At 39.9% G+C, this 27,141-nt stretch overlaps 1 protein-coding gene across 1 annotated transcript in view; it reads right to left on the bottom strand.

The window, feature by feature from the left end:
• Positions 1 to 1,520: 1,520 nt before the first annotated feature.
• LOC124711261 (transcriptional repressor protein YY1-like) overlaps positions 1,521 to 27,141 on the bottom strand; it is a 100,802-nt gene continuing 75,181 nt past the window's right edge. The window contains exons 4-5 of the mRNA XM_047241239.1: positions 23,037 to 23,206; positions 1,521 to 2,893 (exon numbers count right to left, since the gene is read on the bottom strand). Coding sequence (XP_047097195.1) covers positions 2,770 to 2,893; positions 23,037 to 23,206 — 294 coding nt within the window. The 3' untranslated portion in view covers positions 1,521 to 2,769. The remainder of the gene's footprint in view (positions 2,894 to 23,036; positions 23,207 to 27,141) is intronic.

The following is a 27,141-nucleotide window of genomic DNA, read 5'->3' as shown; positions in this document are numbered from 1 at the left end:
AACATTTGTTTTATGTCACTGAAATACTATTTTTAATAATCTGCAGTTTATCCATCCCCTGCAACAAGAAAACTACTACTCCTAGGGGCTGGGGAATGAATAAAATCTTTTTTGAAGGAAATTTAATTTTGTACTGGGAAACATTTTCACTAGAATCCACTGTTTGTGAGTTATTCAAGACAAACATAGAAAGTGACCTTGAAATGCCCCCCCCCCCTTTTTTCACACCTCACCAGTCATGATTTTTAGTATGTTGTTCATGGCCAACACCTCACCACAGTACAAGTTTGTGACTACACAAATTTTTCCTCCTAATCAATCTTTTTTAGTCTTTGTGGACTGGGCTATAAATTAATCTATGCCATTCCTCTCTACCCAGTCCACTATGTTGCTCTTCCAGCCACTGCATGTTGGGGCTTTGTTTAAATGAACAAGTGTTGTGGTGCATTATCAAATATTATAGTGGAGCTCTCTTCTATGTTTGGAAGCAAAGAATATGAACCACGCTTTACATTTTGCTGGTGTCATTTTCTCATGGTAGTCTTCAGATTTCTTTGAAGTAAACAACAAGCATTTGGAACAAATTCAGCAAGTTTTCCAGCATGTAAAAGAATGAGCCAATTACCTTTTTGCGACATGAACTTTCATTGTTCCTCGAGCAATGTCTTCAGTCCATGCAGTCGTCTGAAATGACAAGCATTAATCAATGCTTCGCCCAACCATACAACTTTGTGAGGTTTGCACTTAGCCATTTCACTTAAAAAAAGAAAAAAGAATGGCATCTCCAGGCAATAGTATCTTCCCTTTCCAGCTGAACTTGATATCTAGAAAAGTTTTCCATTGAAATTCTATTTTGGAAAATAACTCACTTTCCGTAGTGAGAGAAGTTTCTTCTGGGTGGGATATTCTTTGTGCACGTAATAGTCACATATATACCGCCGAACTGTGTCTTCTGAAAACTACCCAGTTCTGTCATTTTAGCGGCAGGTACTCTGGTTTTTCTGAGCCTAAAGAGCAGCGGTTGGTTCCTGCAGATCTCCACCACACTTCTTCAATTTCTCACAGAGTTCTTTTACAGCTGCAGCTACTCATACGAGGGCTTTCAACAAAAGTGTAAGAGGCCAGTCATTATCTCTTTCATCCTCAAAATAGTATCATACATTATAAGAGCAAAGATGATTGGCTCTTTAAGGTAACAGCTCGAGAGAGAGACCATATTTCATCCATTTGAAATTACCCATAAGACACTTTACACTGCACCTTTAACACAAATCGAATCAGTAACTCGTGATCCGCAACAAAAGCCTAGCAGCCACTGATAAGTACAGCAGCAATTCCATAGCAATGTTTACACAAATTGCAGAGTTTGGACTGGCACTACAGTATTCCCTCCGCACAATGCATAACATATGTGAGAACAGTCACGGCCTTTATGACCATTAAGGTAATCAGATGAATTTTATGAAATCAATAACAACACACAAAAGAGCACAGAAGACAAAAATCTCAATTCAACATTCTGCTTCTTCAAGTCCTTTATTCCAATGCAATTAGCACATATGAAAAGGTAATGGAGTATGATTTTTCACTGAAAATGTGAGACATAAATGGTATACATAGCACATTTTACACAATACAAAAGTAAAATTTTTGTACACAAGTTTACAGAGAGGGAGGAAACATATTTAAACTTTAACATGTTTACAGCGAGATCTAATACTTCACATGAAACCAAAAATAATATCTTCTCATTTGGTATTCCTGCATAAGATACCTTATTTTACTTGTGCAGTTTATTGCACAAACAAACATCCTTCTACCACATAGTTCATTTTCAAACTGCCTGCTACAGTCACTTGTCAGTAAGGCATGATAGACAGGTATGAATTAATCACATGAGTTTCCCGACTTACTGTGCTAAAAAAAATATAATTTGCATTTTAAATGAGTTTTGTCTGACAAATGGAAACAGATAATGATCAGTTCAAAATATCACATTTTTCTCATACACGTGCACTCACATTTCAAGGAGATTATGTCGAGGATGGTGTGGTGTATGTTTATGTGCCTTTCAACTTACAATAAAATTACCAGTATTACAGTCGAAAGGCACTACTCTCAGTCATTAGCCGGATTCACCAACTTCACAACACTTGGTCAATAAACATCCAAAAGAAAAGATCTCGCAACATGCATTGTTTTTTAATGCCGGACTGCTAACTCCCAAATCCTGACAGATCATAAATAGAAAACCACATGAAATGATATTAAGTATGTACAGTCCATTTGTTAACATTCCATGTGTTCTAGTTCTCATGATACTTATTGCAGAATCAATTCAAAACAACGAGTTAAGTTTTGGGCAGCTGGATGTTCTGACCTAAAATTCTGTACAGCAACATTCCAGCACTGCTAAAAAAGTTCTTTCTAACAGTATTGCAGAGTGGCAGTTGGAATGTCACAATTCCATGTCCATTGGCTTCTTATTTTCTTCTGTCATTTCTACTGAAGACCAAAGGCCTTACCAGAAAAAGAAATGCAATTCTACGCACCTGGTCAACACACATCAGCAAACTACATTGCCCAGATATTTCTGGTGCAAGAAACTGGCAATACTGGTATTTACATAATTCTGACTTTCACCGTCACAGGTGTATAACATTCCTTTCCCTTTCGAAAACACCAGCACTCTATCCGAAGTTTCAGCATGCTGCTGTAGCATCTTATGTTCCAAGAGAGACAACATGCACAGAAGGTAAAGCTTCCATGCTAATCAGCATACACAATGAACTGCGAGTTGTCGACATCAGCAACCTCCACCTGAACAAATTGTGGAGGCTGCAATGGTTGTGCATGGATTGTTGGTACAGAGCGGCTCATGGCATTGCGGGACCTGTGTAAAAAATCACACAGGTTAATTTCTGTCACAGAAGGTTAATATGATATTATCTCCACTAAAATAAGATGATTTGCATTTCACTGACAAATTACCTGGCTGCAAAACACACTTAAATTATGATTAATGACAAATTAATGAAATAAAATTATAATACTTCTTGTATATTGCATACATGTATCTCCTGATCTGTAGTTTGAAATGGAATTTTCATTCTGTACTGTTCTGTACATTTTTGCAGCTACACAATCTAGTGCTGATATTACCAACAGTGTACACGTCCCCATTAGGAGACTCGGAGCTATTCATAAAAATGTTTGACTACATACTATGCTGTCTGTCGGACAAAAAGAAGTTATTAATCTGTGGTGATTCCAATGTTAACTTTAAAGCAATTCTGATAGGAAAAGTGAACTAGAAGTGTTATTAATGACATAACTTAGAATCAGTGATCAACTTCCCTACACATATAGCTCAAGATGGTAGCACTCTAATAAATAATATATTTGTACAACAAAAGGATGTAAAACTAACACATGCTTTCCTTGTGATAAATGGATTATCAGACCAGGACGCACAATTGATTAACTTACAAAACCTATCAGGATGTACAGTTCAGAAACCACTGAATAAAAGTGTAAGGCTACTCATGATAAATGCAGCATATTTCTTGATAAATTTGTATCCCTTTTTTAAACATTGTTGCCCCAAAAAATTACTAAACGTTAACACCAAACAATTTTCAAAGACATCTTGGATTACTACAGGTATTAAAGTGTCTTCAGAAAGAAAGAAAAATTGTACGAGACAGCAAGAATTAGTAAAGACCCAGAAGTATTTTACACTATAAAAATTATTGTAGCATACTGAGAAAAGTTGCCAGAAAATAAAAAAATATGTATATTAGAGATGAAATTAACAACTCGGGCAATAAAGTCAAATCAACATGGAATGTTGTTAGAAGAGAGGAAAAGTAATCGCTGGGGTAGATAGTATTACTATTAAAGAGAATGAAACCATCTTAACCAACAGTACACAAGTAGCTAATGTTTTAAACAACCATTTCTTAAGGTTAGGCGAAAAAATTGGTGAGAATAGTTCAAAAGAAAAAGCCAAGAGGTACACGGAAGAGTCAGTTTTGAGAAATCCCTGTCAGATTAATTTTCATCTAACAACTTCTTGCGAAATAAGGGAAATCATTATATCCTTGAAAAAGAAATGTTCTGTTGGAGTAGATGACATCTTAACAAGATATTAAAACAATGTGGAGCAGTTACAGCTGATGTTCTGTCACATCTGTAATGCATCACTAACTCAAGGTATTTTTTCCCAAACAGGTTAAAATATACCATTGACGCGTGGTGTAGGGGTAGCGTCTTTGATTCATAATCAAAACTTCTTCGGTCCCGGGTTCGATCCCCGCCACTACCTAAATTTTGATAAATAATCAGCATTGGCGGCCGAAAACTTCCGGCATAAGAAGTCAGCCTCATTCTGCCAATGGCCTTGCCAAAGAGGGCGCAGGAGCGGATGGAAGTTCAGGGCACTCTCTTGTCCTAGGGGTGGGAAATTGCCCCTAAAGGTAGAAGAATCAGCAATGATCAACGACATGAGGATGCAGAAGGCAATGGAAACCTCTGCATTAAAGACACGTAACGTGTATCCACAGGACATGTGGCCTGCATTTGAAGAAGTGTCATGATGATCTCTCCATTCGCAAAAGATTCCGGAATAGTCCCCCATTCGGATCTCCGGGAGGGGACTGCCAAGTGGGAGGTTACCATGAGAAAAAGATTGAATAATCAACGAAAGGATAACGTTCTACGAGTCGGGACGTGGAATGTCAGAAACTTGAACGTGGTTGGAAACTAGAAAATCTGAAAAGGGAAATGCAAAGGCTCAATCTAGATATAGTAGGGGTCCGTGAAGTGAAGTGGAAGGAAGACAAGGATTTCTAGTCAGATGAGTATCGGCAATATCAATAGCAGCAGAAAATGGTATAACAGGTGTAGGATTCGTTATGAATAGGAAGGTAGGGCAGAGGGTGTGTTACTGTGAACAGTTCAGTGACCGGGTTGTTCTAATCAGAATCGACAGCAGACCAACACCGACAACGATAGTTCAGGTATACATGCCGACGTCACAAGCTGAAGATGAACAGATAGAGAAAGTGTATGAGGATATTGAAAGGGTAATGCAGTATGTAAAGGGGGACGAAAATCTAATAGTCATGGGCGACTGGAATGCAGTTGTAGGGAAAGGAGTAGAAGAAAAGGTTACAGGAGAATATGGGCTTGGGACGAGGAATGAAAGAGGAGAAAGACTAATTGAGTTCTGTAACAAGTTTCAGCTAGTAATAGCGAATACCATGTTCAAGAATCACAAGAGGAGGAGGTATACTTGGAAAAGGCCGGGAGATACGGGAAGATTTCAATTAGATTACATCATGGTCAGACAGAGATTCCGAAATCAGATACTGGACTGTAAGGCGTACCCAGGAGCAGATATAGACTCAGATCACAATATAGTAGTGATGAAGAGTAGGCTGAAGTTCAAGACATTAGTCAGGAAGAATCAATACGCAAAGAAGTGGGATACGGAAGTACTAAGGAATGACGAGATACGTTTGAAGTTCTCTAATGCTATAGATACAGCAATAAGGAATAGCACAGTAGGCAGTACAGTTGAAGGGGAATGGACATCTCTAAAAAGGGCCATCACAGAAGTTGGGAAGGAAAACATAGGTACAAAGAAGGTAGCTGCGAAGAAACCCTGGGTAACAGAAGAAATACTTCAGTTGATTGATGAAAGGAGGAAGTACAAACATGTTCCGGGAAAATCAGGAATACAGAAATACAAGTTGCTGAGGAATGAAATAAATAGGAAGTGCAGGGAAGCCAAGATGAAATGGCTGCAGGAAAAATGTGAAGACATCGAAAAAGATATGATTGTCGGAAGGACAGACTCAGCATACAGTAAAGTCAAAACAACCTTTGGTGACATTAAAAGCAACGGTGGTAACATTAAGAGTGTAATGGGAATTCCACTGTTATATGCAGAGGAGAGAGCAGACAGGTGGAAAGAACACATTGAAAGCCTCTATGAGGGTGAAGATTTGTCTGATGTGATAAAAGAAGAAACAGGAGTCGATTTAGAAGAGATAGGGGATCCAGTATTAGAATCGGAATTTAAAAGAGCTTTGGAGGACTTATGGTCAAATAAGGCAGAAGGAATAGATAACATTCCATCACAATTTCTAAAATCATTGGGGGAAGTGGCAACAAAACGACTATTCATGTTGGTGTGCAGAATATATGAGTCTGGCGACATACCATCTGACTTTCGGAAAAGCATCATCCACTCATTTCCGAAGACGGCAAGAGCTCACAAGTGCGAGAATTATCGCACAATCAGCTTAACAGCTCATGCATCGAAGCTGCTTACAAGAATATTACACAGAAGAATGGAAAAGAAAATTGAGAATGCGCTAGGTGACGATCAGTTTGGCTTTAGGAAAAGTAAAGGGACGAGAGAGGCAATTCTGACGTTACGGCTAAAAATGGAAGCAAGGCTAAAGAAAAATCAAGACACTTTCATAGGATTTGTCGACCTGGAAAAAGCGTTCGACAATATAAAATGGTGCAAGCTGTTGGAGATTCTGAAAAAAGTAGGGGTAAGCTATAGGGAGAGATGGGTCATATACAATATGTACAACAACCAAGAGGGAATAATAAGAGTGGATGATCAAGAACAAAGTGCTCGTATTAAGAATGGTGTAAGACAAGGCTGTAGCCTCTCGCCCCTACTCTTCAATCTGTACATCGAGGAAGCAATGATGGAAATAAAAGAAAGGTTCAGGAGTGGAATTAAAATACAAGGTGAAAGGATATCAATGATACGATTCGCTGATGACATTGCTATCCTGAGTGAAAGTGAAGAAGAATTAAATGATCTGCTGAACGGAATGAACAGTCTAATGAGTACACAGTATGGTTTGAGAGTAAATCGGAGAAAGACGAAGGTAATGAGAAGTAGTAGAAATGAGAATAGCGAGAAACTTAACTTCAGGATTGATGGTCACGAAGTCAATGAAGTTAAGGAATTCTGCTACCTAGGCAGTAAAATAACCAATGACGGACGGAGCAAGGAGGACATCAAAAGCAGACTCGCTATGGCAAAAAAGGCATTTCTGGCCAAGAGAAGTCTACTAATATCAAATACCGGCCTTAATTTGAGGAAGAAATTTCTGAGGATGTACGTCTGGAGTACAGCATTGTATGGTAGTGAAACATGGACTGTGGGAAAACTGGAACAGAAGAGAATCGAAGCATTTGAGATGTGGTGCTATGGACGAATGTTGAAAATTAGGTGGACTGATAAGGTAAGGAATGAGGAGGTTCTATGCAGAATCGGAAAGGAATATGTGGAAAACACTGATGAGGAGAAGGGACAGGATGATAGGACATCTGCTAAGACATGAGGGAATGACTTCCATGGTACTAGAGGGAGCTATAGAGGGCAAAAACTGTAGATGAAGACAGAGATTGGAATACGTCAAGCAAATAATTGAGGACGTAGGTTGCAAGTGCTACTCTGAAATGAAGAGGTTAGCACAGGAAAGGAATTCGTGGTGGGCCGCATCAAACCAGTCAGTGGACTGATGGGGAAAAAAAAGGGCAAGCCTCTCTACAAAAAAGGGGACACATCAATAATTACCAGCCATTATCCTTGCTTACAGCATTTTCAAAAATTATTGAGACAGTAAGGCACTCAAGAGTGGTTAGTCAGCTCAACAGTAATGGGGTACTTAGTAAATCACAGTTTGGATTTCAAAAACGCTGTTCTACTGAAACAGCACTATACAATTTCACTGGCCACGTAATAGAGTCTTTAAATGATAAAATGTCACCACTAGGAATTTTCTGTAACTTATCCAAAGCATTTGATTGTGTGAACCATGACATTATGTTACATTAATTGTAATTCTACAGTAGAAATGGAACAGCATATGAGTGGTTTAAGTCATATCTACAGAACAGAAAGCAGAAAGTTTCTTTATATGGAATAAGTGATTTAAGGAACTTTCCCAGATCATCTAACTGGGGTGAAAGTACATTAGGTGTCCCACAGGGTTCAATGATGGGTCCGCTTCTGTTATTGATATATGTGAATGACCTCCCTTCTTATCTAAAACAAGAAGCTAAATTCACACTGTTTGCTGATGATACAAGCATCATTATTCATCCAGTAAAAGTCCGCCTCGATAGTTGAGTGGTCAGTGTGCCCGAATGCTGTGCGAAGGAGCCTGGGTTCGATTTCTGGCTGGGTTGGAGATTTTCTCCGCTCAGGGTCTAGATGTTGTGTTGTCTTCATCATCATGTTATCCTCTCAACATGGATGTTGCCGAAGTGGCATCAACTCAAAAGACTTGCACCAGGCAACCAGTCTTCCCGACATGAGGCCCTAGCCACATGACTTTTTATTTCAGTCCAGTAACAGAAACTCCAATAGAAAATGATACAAATAATGTTTTTGGCAAAGTTATCGATTGGTTTTCTGCGAATGGGCTTGCTCTGAACCCTGAAAAAAAAAAAAGCAGTACATCAATTTCCTACTGCAAGGAGTACAGTTCCTTCAATAAATATAACGCGTCAACAGAAGTCAGTAGCCAGGGTAGAGCACAGTAAGATTTTGGGTGTACCTATAGATGTATTTACTTGTAATTAACCTTCTTTAACTAGTAATGGTCCCATGTATAAGCAGTTGCCAGCACTGCCTGTGAGTGTGTTCAGTTCTCACAGCATGGTAACCTAAAGTGATTGAATATGTGCTTGACAAGTGTTCAGGTGATCAGTAGCACTGTGGCTAGGTGTAATCATTTACATATTCTATAAAAAAGGGTGTATTTCTTGTATTTTGGTTTTAAGAAGGGACCCAGTATATATATTAAAGAAAAAAAAAAGTGCACCACAAGTGTGCTGCATTAATGTTTACCCAACCTCAATCCATGCATGCATGAACTGGAAACGACATCATAAGCCATTTAGACTGACTTCAATTTGGAAGGAGCCCACCAACCATTGTTGTTGTTGTTGTTGTTGTTGTCTTCAGTCCTGAGACTGGTTTGATGCAGCTCTCCATGCTACTCTATCCTGTGCAAGCTTTTTCATCTCCCAGTACCTACTGCAACCTACATCCTTCTGAATCTGCTTAGTGTATTCATCTCTTGGTCTCCCTCTACGATTTTTACCCTCCACGCTGCCCTCCAATACTAAATTGGTGATCCCTTGATGCCTCAGAACATGTCCTACCAACCGATCCCTTCTTCTGGTCAAGTTGTGCCACAAACTTCTCTTCTCCCCAATCCTATTCAATACTTCCTCATTAGTTATGTGATCTACCCATCTAATCTTCAGCATTCTTCTGTAGCACCACATTTCGAAAGCTTCTATTCTCTTCTTGTCCAAACTATTTATCGTCCATGTTTCACTTCCATACATGGCTACACTCCATACGAATACTTTAAGAAACGACTTCCTGACACTGAAATCTATACTCGATGTTAACAAATTTGTCTTCTTCAGAAACGCTTTTCTTGCCATTGCCAGTCTACATTTTATATCCTCTCTGCTCCGACCATCATCAGTTATTTTGCTCCCCAAATAGCAAAACTCCTTTACTACTTTAAGTGTCTCATTTCCTAATCTAATTCCCTCAGCATCACCCGACTTAATTCGACTACATTCCATTATCCTCGTTTTGCTTTTGTTGATGTTCATCTTATATCCTCCTTTCAAGACACTGTCCATTCCATTCAACTGCTCTTGCAAGTCCTTTGCTGTCTCTGACAGAATTACAATGTCATCAGCGAACCTCAAAGTTTTTATTTCTTCTCCATGAATTTTAATACCTACTCCGAATTTTTCTTTTGTTTCCCTTACTGCTTGCTCAATATACAGATTGAACAACATCGGGGAGAGGCTACAACCCTGTCTTACTCCCTTCCCAACCACTGCTTCCCTTTCATGTCTCTTGACTCTTATAACTGCCATCTGGTTTCTGTACAAATTGTAAATAGCCTTTCGCTCCCTGTATTTTACCCCTGCCACCTTTAGAATTTGAAAGAGAGTATTCCAGTCAACATTGTCAAAAGCTTTCTCTAAGTCTACAAATGCTAGAAACGTAGGTTTGCCTTTCCTTAATCTTTCTTCTAAGATAAGTCGTAAGGTCAGTATTGCCTCACGTGTTCCAGTGTTTCTACGGAATCCAAACTGATCTTCCCCGAGGTTGGCTTCTACTAGTTTTTCCATTCGTCTGTAAAGAATTCGTGTTAGTATTTTGCAGCTGTGACTTATTAAGCTGATAGTTCGGTAATTTTCACATCTGTCAACACCTGCTTTCTTTGGGATTGGAATTATTATATTCTTCTTGAAGTCTGAGGGTATTTCGCCTGTTTCATACATCTTGCTCACCAGATGGTAGAGTTTTGTCAGGACTGGCTCTCCCACGGCCGTCAGTAGTTCCAATGGAATGTTGTCTACTCCGGGGGCCTTGTTTCGACTCAGGTCTTTCAGTGCTCTGTCAAACTCTTCACGCAGTATCATATCTCCCATTTCATCTTCATCTACATCCTCTTCCATTTCCATAATATTGTCCTCAAGTACATCGCCCTTGTATAGACCCTCTATATACTCCTTCCACCTTTCTGCTTTCCCTTCTTTGCTTAGAACTGGGTTTCCATCTGAGCTCTTGATATTCATACAAGTTGTTCTCTTATCTCCAAAGGTCTCTTTAATTTTCCTGTAGGTGGTATCTATCTTACCCCTAGTGAGATAGGCCTCTACATCCTTACATTTGTCCTCTAGCCATCCCTGCTTAGCCATTTTGCACTTCCTGTCGATCTCATTTTTGAGACGTTTGTACTCCTTTTTGCCTGTTTCACTTATTGCATTTTTATATTTTCTCCTTTCATCAATTAAATTCAATATTTCTTCTGTTACCCAAGGATTTCTACTAGCCCTCGTCTTTTTACCTACTTGATCCTCTGCTGCCTTCACTACTTCATCCCTCAAAGCTACCCATTCTTCTTCTACTGTATTTATTTCCCCCATTCCTGTCAATTGCTCCCTTATGCTCTCCCTGAATCTCTGTACAACCTCTGGTTCTTTTAGTTTATCCAGGTCCCATCTCCTTAAATTCCCACCTTTTTGCAGTTTCTTCAGTTTTAATCTACAGGTCATAACCAATAGATTGTGGTCAGAGTCCACATCTGCCCCTGGAAATGTTTTACAATTTAAAACCTGGTTCCTAAATCTCTGCAAGATTATGGCTTATGAAAAACTTTGTAAAAATTTTAAACACAAATGGCTCTGCATTTGCTCACCAAAAGTTCAGTTTTGAAAAAGTGAAAGTGTTTGTGTTTATCAGTCCATAGTTAAGAGTTTGCAAGACACCTACTTTCAGTTTTAAATAGTCCTAAATAGCAAGAAAAATACAGCTTGGCAATCCTTTAACAATGTTTCATATGGTTTCCTGGAAACTTCAATGAAAAAAATTTCCAAGAACTTGTGAATGTTGGGTGATAACAATCACTGGACACAAACATGTAAATGTGATAAAACAGCATAAATTTAGCAATGTTTCTATATTATCTGTGTGTCAGGCCACTGAACATGAGTTAAGAATGATTGAAACCTATACATATTTATTGACCATCTAAATAAATGGTATAACAGTGAATAGCAGCAGCTTATTTTGTTCATTTTGCACAATTAAGGTCTGCAGACTCTGATGTTCATCTCGTATGATCTTACAAAGATGACACCAACTTATTATTAAAAGATAATTGTGCACATTACAACAGAACAGCTTTGACTGCAAATGTGCTTTCTTTTATTGTATTTTGAAATAAGACAGCTTGAAATGGCACAGTAGTCTCAAATTAGAACTATATTGAGTATTAAGTAATATGCTCTAACAGCTGCACTGAAATGCAATGATGCAAGTTTCTGTGAGAAATTCATGCAACATGTATGCTGCAAGGCGCAAAAAATAAAGACGTGGTCCACTGTGTTTTTATTGATGTTTTCTGTACGATATCTGCATATATAAGACACTATACTGTGGCAAAAGATGAGAGTATGCTTAAATATTAGTGTTATTAGTGTCCTATAACAACAATATCGACGAATCACAAGTAGACTAAGTAAACTAATTCAAATACCTGGATGTAGCTTTGCAGATGTATGAACTGGGATGATATAACATAGCTAAGTTGTATGTAAAGCATGTGACAAATTTCTGTTCAGTAATAGGGTACTTCAGTCTATTAAGGAGACTGATTGCAAAGCACATTTGCGTCCCATCTTAGAATATTGCACAGTTGTGTAGGGCCCATATGAAATATTAACAGGCGATATTGACTGTACGTCAGCACGAATGGTCACAGGTTTGTAAGAACTATGAGGCAGACCCATGGAGATGCTGAGAAACTTGAACTGGCATAGCCTTTTGGAGTTTGAAGCCAAGTGTCCTGCAAAAACCTACTTAAAAAATTTCAAGAACCTTTATTAACTGAGGAAGCCCGGAACCCAGTATGGACCCCTACGAAATGCTGCTGTAGCAACAATTAAGACAAGGTTAGACTAATTACACCACACATGAAGACATTTAAGCAGTTATCGGTATCTGTCCCACACTTTATATGCAAATGGAGTGGGAAGAAACCCCAATCCCACTGAGTGGTAGGTACCCTCTGGCATGCACTTCACAGTGCTTTGCAGAGTATACATGTAAACGTAGATATCAGTGAAGACTAATGTTTGAAACTGGCCTTCAATGAAGCATATGCAGTGAGAGTAGCCTATTATGAGTTGGGGAATTTATGCAAGGAAAAATTTATGTACTGGAAGAATATAAGAAACATTAGAGTGCAATGTCTGATAGTCCGAAACTTCAAGAGCAGTCACCTCAATATTAACAGATCAGCAGAACAGATCTCCGTACCCTGCTATTCTATTGCCTTGTCCTTCCCCAGCTTCAGCAGGAAACTAGGAAGTTACAATACAATTGACTGAACTGATAGAAATGGTTTTAGATTCACTTGACAGCTTCACAAAGTGCTTGTGTACAAACATCAATTTGAGATGCATATTTTGTGAGTGCAAGTTTCAAACAAATATATGAGTAATGTTAACTCATTAAAGTACACACTGGGCAAAATAATCCCTACTTCATAAAGCCTTCACAATGAAAAACATGTACATATTTAGAACTGCATAACTGAGCAAAAAAAAAAAAAAAAAAAAAAAAAAAAAAAAAAAAAAAAAAAAAAAAAAAAAAAAAAAAAAGGGCCGTGTGTTGGAAAATTAGCTTAGTACACGCTTTATTGCAAAACAATAAATTGACACTGTATAACAGTAAAAGAATAAGCAAAAACAAAATATCATAGTAGATGCCTAAACAAACAGACCATGTAACAAAACTATTCACCACATGCATTACTTAATGGCACACCCAGTACATTGTCCCAAGCCAGGTTTCCAATGTAACAGCTTCCAGGAGCAGCAAAATTTCATTTTCAATATTTCATATAATTAATGAATAAATTTAAAATACTGGCATAATCTGCTCTTTACAAGTTATAATCTTATTTTCAAGGATTAACACACTGAAGCAAGTATTAAGAGTTAAAACTGTGTAAATACCCAGACTACATTCATCCACTATTTGAGAGAAAGAGAGAGAAAGAGAGAGAGAGGGAGGGAGAGAGAGAGAGAGAGAGAGAGAGAGAGAGCACTTTCAACAAACTTTACACATAATTTCAAGCCTTTTTCTCACTTACATGCATAACATCAAATATTTGACAGATTAAAGAATGGAAAATTGGAAAATCCAGGATGGAAGAATAATAATATTATGAAAAGGATAGTTGCTACTCGAAATGTAGTGGAGATGCTGAGTTGCGGATATGCACAACAAAAAGTCTGTCAGATAAGTAAGCTTTTGGGCCATCATCAGAATTACACACACACACACACACACACACACACACACACACACACACACACACACAAGAGGACACATTTGTTTTTACCCATAGACAGCTGTATATTGTTTCCTATGATTTATTTTACTTACATTTGGACTTGTCATCACAATTTCCAAGAGATGTTTGGGAGTGGACTGATGGTTCAACATGGGCACTATCGAATTGGACACATAGGAGTGTGATTACCAGACAGGCTTGAAAGGCTTCTTTCTCATTCTACAACTTCAGAAGGAGATAAACTTCGACGCACTGTGGTTAGTCTTTCAAGTAAAGTGTTGGGTCCACAGAGATGGTGTTGGACAAAGGTTAAATTTTGCTCCCACTCCAAAGAGATTTCCTGTCACAAGATTTATCTGCTCAGTTTAACAAGCAGTACACAGCCTCCCTGAAGACCAGGCGGAAGAAATAAGGCACAAAGTGTCCCACACATTATGTCAGGCTCAGCCACCATGGGATAACATCTCTTCCACAGAGAGAGCAGCCATTCATTCCCTTAGGCATGACAATTATGATGTAGTAGTTTTACCAGCCAACAAGGGAAATATCAAGGTTGTAATGACACAGGATGATTACATTCTTAAAATGGATTTACTACTCAACAACCCGGCTTAAAGAAGACAATCTAGTGGTCCCACGTAAAGGATTAAGTGCAAGACACTTTTAGTTTTTAAAGAGAGCTCGTTGTCCGCAGATTTACATAAGAAATTTTATCCCGGTGCTGCCGTTCTATCTATTCCTTATGTGCCTAAGCCACATAAGGAAAGGGTTCCTCTACACAATACTGTTAGTAATCACCTATAGCATGGTGAAGTATTTAACACCTGTTCTCAGTCCTTATGTTGGCAAGTGTGAACACCTTATCTGGCTGATTTTATTCAACACTTGAAATCTTTGAAGCTGGTTCCTTCAGATTTATTAGTGAGTTTTGATGCGGTATCTTTATTCACTCTGGAAGAGCCCGAGTTTGATCAGTGAAAAACTGGATGAAGAGTTGGTGAAGGTTTGTGTCGTCCTTGTATTGACATCCATGTATTTTTCATTTAATGGCAACATTATTTAACAAAATGACAGAGTGGCTATGGGTAGTCCCTTATCACCCATAGTTGCAAATTTACTTTTGGACCACTTCCACTGTCTTAATGCCAGCATTAAATTTACAACGGACATTGAAAGTGATGGGATATTTCCATTCTTGGGCACCAGATGGTATTCTGGTTCATCGAAAGCTGACACACACACACACACACACACACACACACACACACACACACACACACACACACACACACACACTGAACAGTATCAGCATGCTAAGTGTTGCCATCCACCATACCAACACAGGAATCTGGTACGCAGAGCATATGCCATTTCTGACGCAGATAGTTTAATCCAAGAACAAGCACATTTGACTGCTGTTTTTTAGGAAAATGGATACTGTGAGAAGCAGATTCGTTGGGCTATGGAGTATGGACCAAGAGGAGCATAGATCTGTGGCCTCTATTCCTTATGCTGGAAGCATATCATTTAAAATTGTAAGAATTTTAAGGTGTTTTAACATTAACACTGTTCCGTCCAGCTCCCAAGATTGGGGCAGTACTTGGCTCTGCGAAAGAATATTCGGGGCCTAGAAATCCTGAAATATACAAAATTCCATGTCAACGTGGGAAGACTTACATCAGCTCCTCAATTCGCACAGTTCAGGATAGGTGCATGGAACATATGAGGCTACAGCAACCAGAAAAATCATCATAGCAGAAAATTGCTTAAATGAGGTACACGGCATAAATTGTGACGAAATTGTGATAGTTGCCAACACTTCCGGTTTTTGGAAGTGTTTATAAAGAGGCAGCTGAGTGTTAGGTGGAAGATAATTTGATTAATAGAGACAATCCTGCACTATCAAACTCAGGGATTATTTTCGAACACTCGGGACTGACCGCATCAAAGAACATTCTGTTTTGATGCGGTCAGTCCTGAGTGTTCGAAAATAATCCCTGAGTTTGATATATCATTGCCGCCGGTGTTCTACTAAGGGCATTGCTACCTTCCCAGCCTTTGAGAGCAGCAACTGCATTGGGTGGCACATGCAATGTATACAATATGGAGGTCTATATAGGACATCGATTTGCAGCCTTGGCATCAATGCTCAGTGGGACTCTGTGGTGGTGGTGGTGGTGGTGGTGGTGGTGGTGGCGGCGGCAGCAGCAGCAGCAGCTGCGGCGGCAGCAGCTTTCTCCTGAAGATGACGGACAGATGGATTGTAAAAATACTAAATCGAGTTGATTTTACAATCCGGGAGCAAACCTGTAGAGACTTTCAAGACTTATTACACTGGGAAAGCCTATGAAGTTACATCTTCAAATTCTACTAGTAAATCATCAACTTGTGAGCATCACTTTGTATCAATTACACTCACCTCCTCCCCTTTCCATGAAAGTAGTTGTATTTTCACATATCTGTGGGAGCGGGGAATTAAAACAACAATAAATATACATTAGTCCATGAATATAGCTATGGCACATAAAAACAAATATGAGCCAACTAGCAGGGAACTCCATTGTTGCCGGAATATATTTTTGACTTATTAAGATTCTTTGCATACAATGTTTGAAGTAGTATGATTGGGGACAGGAACGAAATGCTTGTTTGCTTCTCTAACATGGGAGAGACCCACGGAATTGGCCATGGAAGAAGCAACTGACATACCTGCAAAAAGCAGTCTGGCTGTGTGCTTTGTTTATGGTTATGGTACATCAGCAGCTCATTGGAAATTATACACTTATAAAGCGAAATTGTAAATATTTAGAAATAAGTAGAATTTGGGGTATAAAAACTTACTTGCCTGTGCCACTTCTCATCAATATTTTTGCTTCTATGATGTTACATTAGAGAGAAATAACTTTAAGCCACTATGAGCAAAGGATTTCAAGGAGCAAGATACCGTATTTATTCGAATCTAAGCCGCACTTTTTTCCCGGTTTTTGTAATCCAAAAAACTGCTTGCGGCTTAGAATCGAGTGCAAAGTAAGTGAAGTTCTGAAAAATGTTGGTAGGTGCCACCACAACTAACTTCTGTCATTGAATATATGTAGCGCTACACAGGCATGCTTTGCAGGCACAAAGATAAATACTGGTGCCAAAACCTTTGCGCCAGTAAATAAATTAAAAGAAAAGGTAGATGAATGTAAACATTATGCCATGTATTCTTTTGTGTTTGCTGCTATCTCACTTAAATCCTGTCTGCCTAATAAACTACGAAACTATAGTGAGACAACAGCAAATGCGGAAGAATATACGTATCATGTCATGTTTATATTCGTATTATTCTTATGCTGAATAGTGATACAGTCAAAAATGAAGCACGGCAACTGACTAGATTTTTAAATCTAAGATGACTAATTTCTGTGCAGAATGTAATGTACTAAAGTGGCGCCTGCAAAGATTTTCAAACGGAGAGAAATTTTTGCTAAACTCTTGTTCAGAACATCTTCTATCATATGCAGTCTATTATTTGGTTCTTGTTGATCATTATCAAAGAAAGCAGCAGTGTAAGTAACAACAAATAGTAGTCTCTTGCCATTGTTTCGCTTATGAGAAAATTCCTCTCTTTTTTTTTTTTTTTGTTGTAAGCGGCGGCAGCACTGAACAAAAGCAAGCCATGCCGCAAGTGGCAACAGATCGTAAACACTCATTATCAGAATACGACAAACAATGCATGACAGATTAAAATAATGCAGTTTCAGCTTAGAATGACGTAAACAACTATAACAAAGAGAACTGCAGTTATCAGATCAAAGCAAAATAAGCAATTGATTCAAACCAGACGAAGCACGTGAAAAAGAAAGGGTACCCGTACAAATAAGGACAAAGCGCCTGACACATAGCAATGGCTACTTGGTAAAGCTTAACTGTTAAGCTTATGACTCGAACCAACCTACTGTAGCTGTATCTTCATCCATTCGACCTAAATTGTGTCTCATGTTACAATGGACCAACTTTGTTTTGATTTGGAGGTGCGATCTAAAACTTTTCTCTCCCCTTGAATTTCAAGTCTCGAATTTCAGGTGTGGCTTAGATTCGGGAAAATTTTTTTCCTTGCTTTCGAGTCTCATTTTTTAGATGCGACTTCGATTCAAGTAAATACGGTAATGCACAATGCTCTCGATCAGAGTTATGTCATGTCTCACTTTTGGAAGGAACTTTCAAAGAGTGAGTTCAAGCCTAATGTTCTCAAGCTGCAGCAGGCCTCACCCCACGATCGTAACTGGATTCTTCAGACAACATAGCCCCCAGTCTTTTAGCTGTTCCACTGTATTCATAAAGACTCAACCATTGTCTAGACAGTTTTTATCCGTACATAAAACAAAATCAAAATGTAATGAATAGGCATCCAAATCACAGGCAGACAGAGAAACGTGACGTTTTTACTGTTTTCAGATCAAGTCTGCAAACAAATTTCCCATGCCATATTCCCCCCGCCCCTCCCCCCAACACCCAGTTATAAATGACCATCGTTTAATCACCCAATACCTCCCCAGACTGGAATAACTGAACCACATCCTTCATGTACCACCACCCCTCCCAGAATGGCTACTCAAACTTGGAGAAAAAAATCCCTGAGAATTCCAGGCATGAGGAGGAAGATAACGTCAAGATGCTCCTGATAAAATAATGGTGAGCGACAAGGGGCATATGTGGGGGTGGGGTTAGCATACCACAATAATTACTTTTCTTTCCTCTCAGCTGAGCTATATATCAGCCAAAGAAGTAGTTTAATCACAGTTTTTATGACATTTGTAAGTCATACAAAATAATATTCATATAATTAACACACAGATATTTTAAAATTTCAATGTTAGGTTAAAAACACAGTATTCCCCGAGATTTCATGAAATTCCTGAAATTTCCCCGATTTTTCAAGGTAAAATGTAATTCCCTGAGGATTCTAGGTTCTCCAGAAGAGCCACCACCCTACCTCTAAAGTGGAGTTCTGTCACCCACCCGAACTACACAACATCCTAGTGCATCACCTGCCACAGGCCTGTCCCACACCACCAGAGGCTGGGTTACTTGTGAAAGCAGCAGGGTCGTATACTAGCTCAGCTGTAATCATTGCACAGCTTTTTATATTGGTATGACTACCGACCAACTGTTCACCAGGGTGAAAGGCTATCACCAAGCTGTGGTAGAGAGCCAAGTGGACCATTTTGTACCACAACATACATCTGAACATAACAAGCTTGATTTCAATGGCTGCATCACAATCTGACCATCTGGATCATCCTCTTCACCATCAGATTTTCTGGACTGCGCAGATGTGAGTTATCTTTACTACACACTGTCCACTCCCAAAATTATCCCAGCATCAACCTACGATAACCTACAGCCCCACACCCTCCACCCAGGTTACCACCCTGTCCTTTGTATCACCTCTTCACAATTAATGTCCCCTCACCCTCATTATGCACCTCTCTCTGCCAACACACCCAGTGGTCGTTTCCCCTCTCTGCCAGTGCACCCACCTGTCTGCTCCTCACCCGACACTGCCTGCTTCTGTGTGTGTGTGTGTGTGTGTGTGTGTGTGTGTGTGTGTGTGTGTGTGTGTTTTCATTTCTTTTCTGAAGAAGGCTTTGGCTTTCAGCTTAATGTGTAACATCCTTTTTGCTGCGCATCTGCAACTCAATGCATCATCTTTACAGCAAGTAGCAATCTAATTTTTGGATAATATTTTGTTATTATTAGTATAGATACATTTACTGCTAAAAACAGTATGTGAAATCGAGTGTGATACACAGTGACAACATATAAATAATGGAGTGAAATTAAGATAAAGTATCACAAATTTAATTGCCAAGAGTAAATACTGTAGGTTTAATGCCAACAACTTTTATTGCCCAGCTTATATTCACAAATAACACGCTAAATCAAATACGGTACACAATGAAAGTAACAGTGCAATGGCTACACAGCATACAATAAATACACAAAATAGGAAAACAATATCTGAGACAGCAGGAAGATAATCAAACTAGTACCTATCTGATTAAGGGAGAGATTCAATAATAGCAAATGCAACAAGAAATCTGATTTACACAGACTATAATCAACAACGGGTGCAGTTAAATAGTAGGGTGTTGAGAGGACGAAGCAGCCTGTTAAGTGAAGTACTTTTGACCCCCACCACCTCTTTACATATCCAAAAACAAGCAATGCAAGAATACATAACAGGAAAAAGGCTATAGAAGTCCTCTCCACAGTTACATCAGAGCACAATTGTCTCGATGAACAAACCTAACCCCCCCCCCCCCCCACCTCCTCCATCCCCCAGCACATAAACACACACAAATGTAAATACTTTACGAGTAAGGGAGACCACTTTCCAAAAAGCAGAAGTGTTGAGTCATCAACAGCTACACACGAGAGAGACTGGAAACTTGCTAGGTTTTGGGCTACGTCATTCCATGAGACATACGTGATGCATGGATGTCTGAGCCAGTAGGAAGCGGTGCACGGTGTTGGTGACAATGAGAGGTGAATTGGGAGGGAGTAATAGGACAAAGGAGGGGGAAGACATTGGGCGGAGCATGAGGGGACATGTTGGGCTCAGCTGCATGTTGTGCCACTTGGTGGTCTATTTTGTTCTTGGCCGCAGTCTGGTGGTGGCAATTTATTCTAGTGCACAAGTGATTGGTTGACATACTGACATAGAAACCTGTGCAGTGATTGCAGCAGAGTTGGAATATGACACAGCTGCTTTCACGGATAGCCCAGCCTGTGACAGAACTGAAGCAGGAGGCACTGGGGGGGTGGACTGGCCAGGTCTTGCATCTGGGTCTTCCACAGTGATATGTTTCCTGCGGCAAAGGGGTGGGAGTGAGAGTGGGATGTGAATGGACTAGGATATTGTGAAGGTTGGATGGGGGATGGAACACCACATAAGGAAGGATGGAATGAATCTTGGGTAGGATGTTCCGCATTTCAGGGCATGAAGATAAATAGTCAATGTCCTGGTGGTGGTCAGATGTTCCAGGCCAGGGTGATACTGGGTGACGAGGGGACGCTCCTTTGTAGCTGATTCTTGGCAGCGAGAAGGGAGGATTGAGAGTATGTTAAGATATGACACAGGAAATCTGTTTGCAGCCTAAGTTTGGTTGGGTGGTGGTGAGGGGTAGGGGTGGGTGGGGGTGAGGGGTGGGTGGTGGGAGAAGCTGTAGTGCCTGTCTGTGAAGGCCCTCATGAAATATTTAGCATACTCGGCATGCGAGTTCTTGTCACTGAAGATACACTGTCCACGTATGGCCATCTATATGGGAGCGTTTTTTGGTGTGGAAATGACAACAGCTGTTGAAATGCCATTTTAAACCAACTAACCGTCCACAGTAACCATTTTTCGGCAGCTGTCTTCACTTCCACACGAAAAAATCCTTCCCATAAGGTCTGGTCACCTGTGAATGGTTTATTGCAGTGATGAGAACTCCCTTGTCCAGCATGCTGCTGATCTCACAAGCACCTTCATAGACAGTCACTGTCTTACCAAACCTAGTCCATGAACAAACACGAAGGAGCAAGCCCCTTGTCACCCATTATCACCCTGGAACAAATGAGGCACATCCTTCATCAGGGCTTAAATTATATATCATCAAGCCCTGAAATAAGGGACATAGTAACCAAGATCCCTCCCACCTCAAGTGGTGTTCCACTGTCTACCCAACTTACGCAATATCCAACTCCACCACTATGATACTCCCACACCCAACCTTTTGCCACAAGGATCATATCCCTGTAGAAGAACTAGGTGTTGCAGCCATGTTTAAAATCTTGAACTAGGTGAAGACCAACCCAATCCAACCAGCCAGCACCATCTACTCCCATCCTGTCACAGGCTTAACCTAATCCATCAGAGGCCAGGCCACCTGTAAAAGTAGCCATGTCACATACCAACTCTGCTACAATCACTGCACAGTTTTTTAATTTCAGCATGGTAATGAAGCTGCTGTCCACCAGAATGAGTGGCCACTGGCAAACTGCAACCAAGAACAATAGGTGGCACAATGTGCAGCTGAGCACAACATATTCGATTTCAATGACTGTTTCACGCCCTGGACCATATGAATCCTCCTCTTCACCACCAGCTTTTCTGAACCATCCAGAAGGCAGTTATCCTTGCAACACACCCTTCACTCCCAGCATCATCCTGTCCTCAATCTCTGTTAACCGACTGCCCCCCCCCCCCAAGAGCTTCCCCTTCCTCTATCCTATCATTCCTGCTCACTTTGCATCTCCATATCACCTTCCTTGTGCATTGCTTCCAATGGCTCTGGCAACTATGCATCACATATCTAGCTCTAGCAGCTGCCAATTTCGCCCCCCCCCCCCTCGCATTCCTAGCCAGCAAATCTGCTGCGTCCCTCCAAGCTGCTAGCTACTCAACCCCAATCCATCTTCCTGCTTCATGCCCCCCCCCCCCCCCACCTCCATCCATTCCAACCAATATAATGTCCACCAAAACCTTGTCCACATTCCAAACTACACCACTGAAATTGTCTGCCCACCCAGCACCATGAAGGGGTACAGGCATGTGTATATTCCTACTTCAGCTCGAGAAAGGATGTACTACTAAAGCTAGCACTTTTCCGTCTTTTTTGCCAGTCACTGACTCAACGCTTCTGATTTTCGGTGAGTGTCTCTTTTACGCCTGAAGTGTTTACGTTCTGTCAGAACTTTCCTACTATATGTATATACAAATGTAAACCACATAATGTGCTGACTAATTATAAGTTATTAAACGGACGAAGCAGAGGTTAGTTAACTATCTTCTAATTGGACATAAAATGAAAAACAATTAATACCCAGTCACTGATAATGGAGGAGGAAGATAACATGACAAGCAACTGCAAATGATGGGTGGATCCTATCCTTACTGGCTTTTGTTGATTTCATTTAAGTATAGAGATCACAATGCGTAGTACAGCCATCTTTCAGTGCATTTCGATGTTTACAAGGGGAAACATATGAGGCTTTGATCACCCACTGCAACAGATGGAAATAAAGGCAGCAATATCTACTAAATACACGTTTAAGGTAACTTACTTTGCTTTTGCATGCGTCAGAATGTGACTTTTAAGATTTGTAGACTGTGCAAACTTTTTATTGCAACCATCAAAAGGACAGACGTAGGGGCGATCACCAGTGTGGATGCGCACATGTGTCCTTAGGTTGAAGTCAAGTGAGAATCGTTTACCACAACCTTCAAACGTACACTGTGAAAAGATATTGCAAAGCAGAGGACATCATTACCTTTATGAGAAACACAGTAATAACTTAACTCACAATCTAATGTTTATTTTTAGATTACTATAGAGCAGTTAGGTTCCTGTTGTACTGCATTGAAACTTGGGTAAATTAAGGTAATGGTCTTTGTTTCATAATCAAGATCACTGACTATGCAATCAAACATGAATAACCTAAGAAAAGGGGTGCACAGAAAAAGTCAAGTTAATATGAGGGTGCCATGTTCAGGCAATCATTGAATTTTATCACAAACTGCCTAATAACAAATGTCTCTGGAGTTCTATAATCATTCATCTCTCTAGGCTTTCATTTGCAATGTATGAACCACAGTGCATGCTAACTGTAATAATTTATTTTATGTGTATGTGAATAACATTCAAACTCACCACCACATTAGCTTCTGATTAGCTATTCAAAAGTTCTCTTTCTTTAAATTTTCTAAACACTAGAAAAATAAATCTTAAAATTCAATGTTATTAAAAATGGATATAGAGCACTTCACACTGCTGCAAGTTGCCTTAACACCAAGCATACTATGTCATTTAACATATTTGACTGAACAAACATAAACAGACATACCAGTGATAGAGATATGATCAAGGCACATCTTTTGGTAATACAGCAGTTATAAATACAGTTAAAAATGAAGTACAGTGATACTCTGAAACTGGTACAAGGCAAGGGGAAAAGCATAAATGAAGACAAACTTTATGTAAAGCAGAAAAAACCATAATTTTTTGTTTTGTTTTAAGGTACTCTGTTTAAAAACAACAAATAATGTATATCGTTTCAGTTATACAGTCATACTGAAATTTAAAGACATAATACCATCATATAAACAATACCCATACATCCAGCATTTCATGGAAAATGAAAGAAGTTACAAAATCAACAAAGAAGAAGACCAAGTATCACATCATCTCTACACTTACTTACTTACTTCATACTTATTTGTCAATGAGAACTTTATACTATTCTCTGGGCACAATCTCTTCCAATATAGCAGTTTCCTTTTAACTCTGTGAAATTTTAATAAAACCACATAGAATGTTTATAACACCAGCATAATAGCTTTATGTTTGAAGTTTCCTCCCCCCCCCCCCCCCCCCCCTATAGATTTGATTCTTTCAGTAATACATAGGTCAGATGTTCTTCAACCGAAACTTCGAAATTAATATCTTCTTCTATCCATGGATCCCCCCTTGAACTCCTGAAGCATATCTGTAACACTTGCACAATGATTGAACCTACTGGTAACAAATCTAGCAACTTGCCTATGAATTACTTAGATGTCTTCTTTCAATCCGACCTGATGCCGATCCCAAACACTTGAGCAATACTCAAGAATAGGTCGTACTAGCGTCCTATGTATGCATTTCTTTACAGATGAACTCCACTTTCCTAAAATTCTTCCAATAAACCGAAGTTGACCATTCATCTTCCCTACCACAATCCTCAAATGCTCATTCCACAGCACTTCACAGTGTTATGACCAGATATTTAAACGACCTGACTGTGTCAAGCAGGACACTACAAATCCTGTGTCCAAACATTACGGGTTTGTTTTTCTTACTCATCCCCATTAACATACCTTTTTTTATATTAAGAGCCAGCAGCCATTCATTACACCAATTAGAAATTTTGTCTAGGTCATTTTCTCTAACACCTTCCTGTACACCATAGCATCATCTGCGAACAGCAGCAGCAGATTTCTGCCCACCCTCCCTGTCAAACCATTTATGTATATGGAAAATAGCAATGGACCTATCACACTTCCCTAGGGCACTTTAATGTCCCATAAAAGCATTTCAAACTTGTAATCTCTTAGACTTTCCTGGTGATTTGTCATCTTGTTAAGATCAGATGTTCTGCCAGTGGTGCCTGGAGCTCTGTCTGCCATGTACTCCACATCGGGTGTTTTCAGAGAGGACATCCAACCCAGAGCAGACTGAACTCCAGGCACCACAAAGGTACAAATATAGGACCCAGTCACCCAGTCTCGAGGAACACCTGTTGAAAATGCCAAGTTATGGTATCGAAACATAGCGTTGGGAAGATGTGAACTACCGGCAGAACACCTGATCTCAACATGATGACCAATTCAAAGTTGTCTGTGTGGTGTCACCGCCAGACACCGCACTTGCTAGGTGGTAGTTTAAATCGGCCGCGGTCCAGGTAGTACATGTCGGACCCGCGTGTCGCCACTGTAATCGCAGACCTAGCGCCACCACCAAGGCAGGTCTCGTGATACGAGAGTGGACTCGACCCCAGTTGTACGAGAACCAAGCTACCGCCCAGTTGTACGCGAACCTAGCTATCGCCCAGTTGTACGAAGCCTTTCTCTCTCATTAGCCGAGAGACAGAATAGCCATCAGCTAAGTTAATGGCAACGAACTAGCAAGGCGCCAGTGGTATCAGTGCCTATAGCTTACAAGTATTCAAGAGAGATGTATTCCAAGGCCTAAATAAAAGATAAGTAAAAAGCATCTACCTACTTTTCTTCTTATTCATTTATAAGTTCTCATGTTCCAGACTTCACGCCCGTCGGCGTGTGTGTGTACGCGTGCCTGTCTTTCTTTTGGCTACTACCGTGTGGCGTAACAGTCTTGTTACGTCACTACAGTCTGAGGACTGCAGCATCAGGTTATAGAATAATGATGGTGTTTAGTGATACATGATGGGGTAAGTGAATCTGAAAAATTAGGGCTATTTCTTATTCAGCATGGAACAAGCAATAATACAAGCTTACATCATGAGAAAACAGACCATATGGAGTACTTTCTCTTCAGAAGGAAAGAACAATAATTATTTGCTGGAAATTGAACTGCAGCTATGTATTCTGAACCAGAGGTTACATTAAAAACAGAATATTGTAGCACGAAAAGTCACTGGAAAGAAGTAAAAGCTGCTCTATTATGAATCAAATGAAGAAAGCAGGTTACGGTTCAACATCCAGTTAAACAGAGTTGATTAGAAACATCAAATCTTGGGGACAAGGATGAAGGGTGAATTAAAAAACTTTCTGAAGGAACCAGCCTACAATTTGCCTTTAAATGATTAATGGGAGACATGGAAAACCTAATTTTGAATGGCCAGAGGGGAGTAGAAACTTAGTCCTTCAAAATAAACTGTAAATTAGGAGAGAGACGGGTTGCAGAAAAGGATTCAAAACTACCAGTGAATTAATGTAGTAGTAGTCTCCCCTTGATAGGTCAGGTGTGCAATAGATAAAGGGAACAGCTACTTGGCTAGCAGAGTACTTGTGAAGTGCACACATTCTTTTTTTAGGATAGGCAGTAGTTTAAGGTACTCAGATGAACATTCACCAACGACACACAGATAGTGAAACCAGACCACGTTCAGAGTAATGGCACTTCAACTGTCAGAGCTTTGTCAGTAAATTGTTTAAGTATTCATCACAAAGTTTCTGAATTTACTGGCCTCCAAGAAAAGTCCTGTACTCAAATTATTCTCGGGATAGACAGCTGGCTGAAACCCAAAGTAGAAAGTTCTGAGATACTTATCGATTCATGGAGCATATAAGGAAAACACAGATTAAGGCAGCAGCACTGTGTCATTGACATGTACATGAACAAAAGGTACAGAGCTTTGCTTTGCTAGCTTTTGGAATGAAATTCCTTTCTCAAGAAACACGTGCCTCATCAATGAACCTGAACCAGACCATGGGTTTGGGGTTTTGAGAAGCTAGAAATGTTTCCTCTAGGTGGCCAAGAAGAGGGCATACAAGGGTTCTAGATGGGTGCCCATGGCTTGTATACCTTCCCTACAAAGATGAAGCAGTTATGGGTTAGGATGTAGTTGGTTACGTGTACGAGGAATGAAGTGGAGGGTCTGGAATATGTAGGGTGTTGGATGAGTTGGTGTTCAATCACGGCAAGGCCAT

This window comes from Schistocerca piceifrons, chromosome 8, assembly GCF_021461385.2.
Source record: "Schistocerca piceifrons isolate TAMUIC-IGC-003096 chromosome 8, iqSchPice1.1, whole genome shotgun sequence".
Classification (NCBI taxonomy): domain Eukaryota; kingdom Metazoa; phylum Arthropoda; class Insecta; order Orthoptera; family Acrididae; genus Schistocerca; species Schistocerca piceifrons.
Note: the sequence above shows the minus strand (reverse complement) of the source record. Positions and strands in the feature narration are given on the sequence as shown.